The sequence below is a fragment of the Beta vulgaris genome, chromosome 1 (assembly GCF_026745355.1).
Source record: "Beta vulgaris subsp. vulgaris cultivar EL10 chromosome 1, EL10.2, whole genome shotgun sequence".
NCBI lineage: Eukaryota > Viridiplantae > Streptophyta > Magnoliopsida > Caryophyllales > Amaranthaceae > Beta > Beta vulgaris.
Window position 1 is genome coordinate 31156378 of NC_079202.1, and position 2956 is coordinate 31159333.

General features: G+C 33.5%; 1 protein-coding gene across 1 annotated transcript; it reads right to left on the reverse strand.

Annotated features, from left to right (window-relative positions):
• Window positions 1–277: 277 nt before the first annotated feature.
• On the reverse strand, window positions 278–2021 carry LOC104905683 (uncharacterized). The gene is made up of 2 exons (XM_010694286.4): window positions 1648–2021; window positions 278–647 (listed from the first exon to the last, which is right to left on the reverse strand). Exons 1-2 carry the CDS (start codon window positions 1735–1737, stop codon window positions 513–515), a joined length of 225 nt encoding a protein of 74 aa, XP_010692588.1. The 5' UTR covers window positions 1738–2021; the 3' UTR covers window positions 278–512.
• Between the last annotated feature and the right edge of the window lie 935 nt (window positions 2022–2956).

Below are 2956 nucleotides of genomic sequence, written 5' to 3' on the forward strand. Positions count from 1 at the left end.
AATTGGGATTGCATGTGGAGGGTTTACTACTTAGTAATAATTAGGCCTAAAAATGTTATCGCACGCATCGCGTGCTTAAAAAGCTAGTATTGATAATTGTAACTGACCCGTTACATTCGCGGTATAAATACTAGTTAGCTTAGCCTGCATGTGCCTTTTATTCATTTAAATGCACACTCTCATCAACAAACAAGTTCATTGATTGTACTTCCGCTGTTCAAGTTTTCTTGCAAAATGGTTAAGGCATAAGCACCAAGGAGAGGGCGAGACAACGAGAAAAGAAATATAGGACTATGTGATGAAAGAAATCGAGAAATACAGAGAACTTGATGTCAAAAGTAGTATGTTGCAAGTATGAAATTGAGAAATATACGACTATAAAGCAAATTTCTCAGAAGCAGGTTTAATCTGAAAAGGAATCATTAATCTAACAGATAAAAAGCTTCTCAGAATTAGAAATTACATATATTGACTCTTTACATAGGCAAATTGAAGGGAGATAACAGAAACAATCAATAAAGGTTGTTATCAAATACCCAAGGTTCGTTCAAGAAAAGCTCTCGACCATTCATTTGCACAACCCCGGCTCTTAAGTCTTCTTCGCGCTTCCTAGCAACTTCAGCTCTCCTAGCTGATGCATCAGCCTCCTGCAACATTAAAGATGAGCAGATAAGATTGCATTGTTCATCCATAAAGTGAACAATCTACGACAAATGCATGACCAGCAAAGTCTCAGTACATGTACTTATCAATAATGCAGAAAACAACATACACAAAACCAATTGAGAGTTCACAAAGGCGAAAAAATCCGTCTTGCAAGAATATGAAGCTGGCAAATAAACAATCAAGCAGCTAAGACACATGATTCTGAACTACAGGAAGAAAGCAAAACTTTGATAAGTTAACATTTATAACGCGTAATAAGAAAAAAATTCTCAATGATAACCCTCAATCTTAAAGTTTTCTCAATGGTAAACCTTAGTTTTTCAAAATATTGCAAATAACTTTCAGTTTTCAAGTTTTCTCAATGGTGGGTTTAAATGTCCAATCAAATTGACGTTTTATTGTTCATTTAGCTTAATCATGGTTTATTTTGGACTTTATTGAAACTAATATCATGAAATTAGTGTAGCAAAAGCATAAACATTAGCTCTGAACATTTAAAACATGGAATTTAATAGAGGGGAAAGCTAATGTTAGGCTCTTGATATACTGATTTCATTAGTTTAATTTTTGTAAAGTGCAGAGAAATAAACCATGATTAACCATAAAAAACCAATTCAAACGGACATTTAACGCCCGAGGGCTACCATCAAGAATTCTTAAAAATTGAGGGTTATTTGTGATATTAAAAAAAAAAAAAAAAAAAACTGAGGATCACCATTAGGAATTATTGAACATTGAGGTCACCATTGAGAATTTCGCAAAAATGGAACTGATTATCTATATGCCAATTAAGGAATTTGCATTTTGCAAAGGCGGAAAAGTTGGTCAACAAAATTATGAACAATCGAGCAGCTAAGACACACATGATTTTGTCTCACAAGAATATGAACAAGCTGGCAAATAAATCATATATGTATATACTTATCTAGGGTTCTAAGACACGATGAGATTGAGAAAAGATAAGAGAAAGCAAAAAGGGACCTTCTGACGTTTCCATGAAAGAAATTGGGAATTTGTAATGGGAGCAGCGTGACTTTGAGTTTGTGGCGTCTCTTCCTGCTCTTTCCCCATATCCTTTTGACTCACCTCTCTCTCTCCTCCGCTTTACCTTGGATCCGTAAAACTGATTCAATTATCCGAACAAGATGACCGACTTGTGACCCGATTTTGACACCACTATTTGTTTGAGATTGTAATTAGGGGTGAAAATTATTGGAATAACAAATGAAATTTGGATTAGATTATGTTTTGATTGGATTTGGATTGAGTTGTTTTGTGAATTTGGATTTTAGGATTGGTTTGGATTGAGAGTAATTGGATCCAAAAAATTTAAAATAACCGAAAAGCAAATAAACCTTGTATTGTATATTTGTATATTTGGGGTTGAGAATAGGATTGGGATTGGGATTATACAATTTATGGCTTTGTATAAAAAAGTTGTTATTACCGAAGCATTATGGGATTATGTGAATTTTTTTTTTGAAAGAAAGAAAAGGGATTTCATTAATATTTCGCCAAACGGCACTTAAAGTCATTTCTGAAAAATACAAAATTCTAATAGAAATACATATCACCCTAGAAATGTAAACATCGCAGATTTGACTTAATTTTGCCTTAATAAAAATCTTCATCTGAAGCAATGCAATCTGTGAGTTCGCTCTGGTTCGGCATACGATCTGCAGATGCGGAAATTTTGGGATGAACGTACTCCAATAGTCTTCCATAATTTTACAGAAGTTGTGAAACCCTAATTCTTCAGGTTGAATCTTGAACTTCAACCAATGAGAATAATTTCTCATACCTAAAAACAAAAGAACCATACTCACAACTCCCATAGTCTTCTATAATTTTACAGAAGTTGTGAAACCCTAATTCTTCAGGTTGAATCTTGAACTTCAACCAATGAGAATAATTTCTCATACCTAAAAACAAAAGAACCATACTCACAACTCCCATAGGGGAGAAGGAGATTTCCAAAACAGAAACTAAAAACCCCATAAAAGGGTTTGAGAAAATCTCATAAAGAGATACTAATTTATTGGGGATTATGTGAATTACTTTTATCATCCAACACTTTATTTTGAAACTCGTGCCTAAATTATATTTATTATTTCACTAGGAACAATACAAAATGGGGGTGAATTGTATGTGTAGCAATAAAAGTAACTTTTTGAGAAATTTTAAACATAAACAAAAAAAACAAGCTAAAGGGACACAATGAATTTTTACGAGGAAAAATTTCTTGGGCCCAACAAGAAGAAACAACCTCGACCATTAGGCATTTTAAACT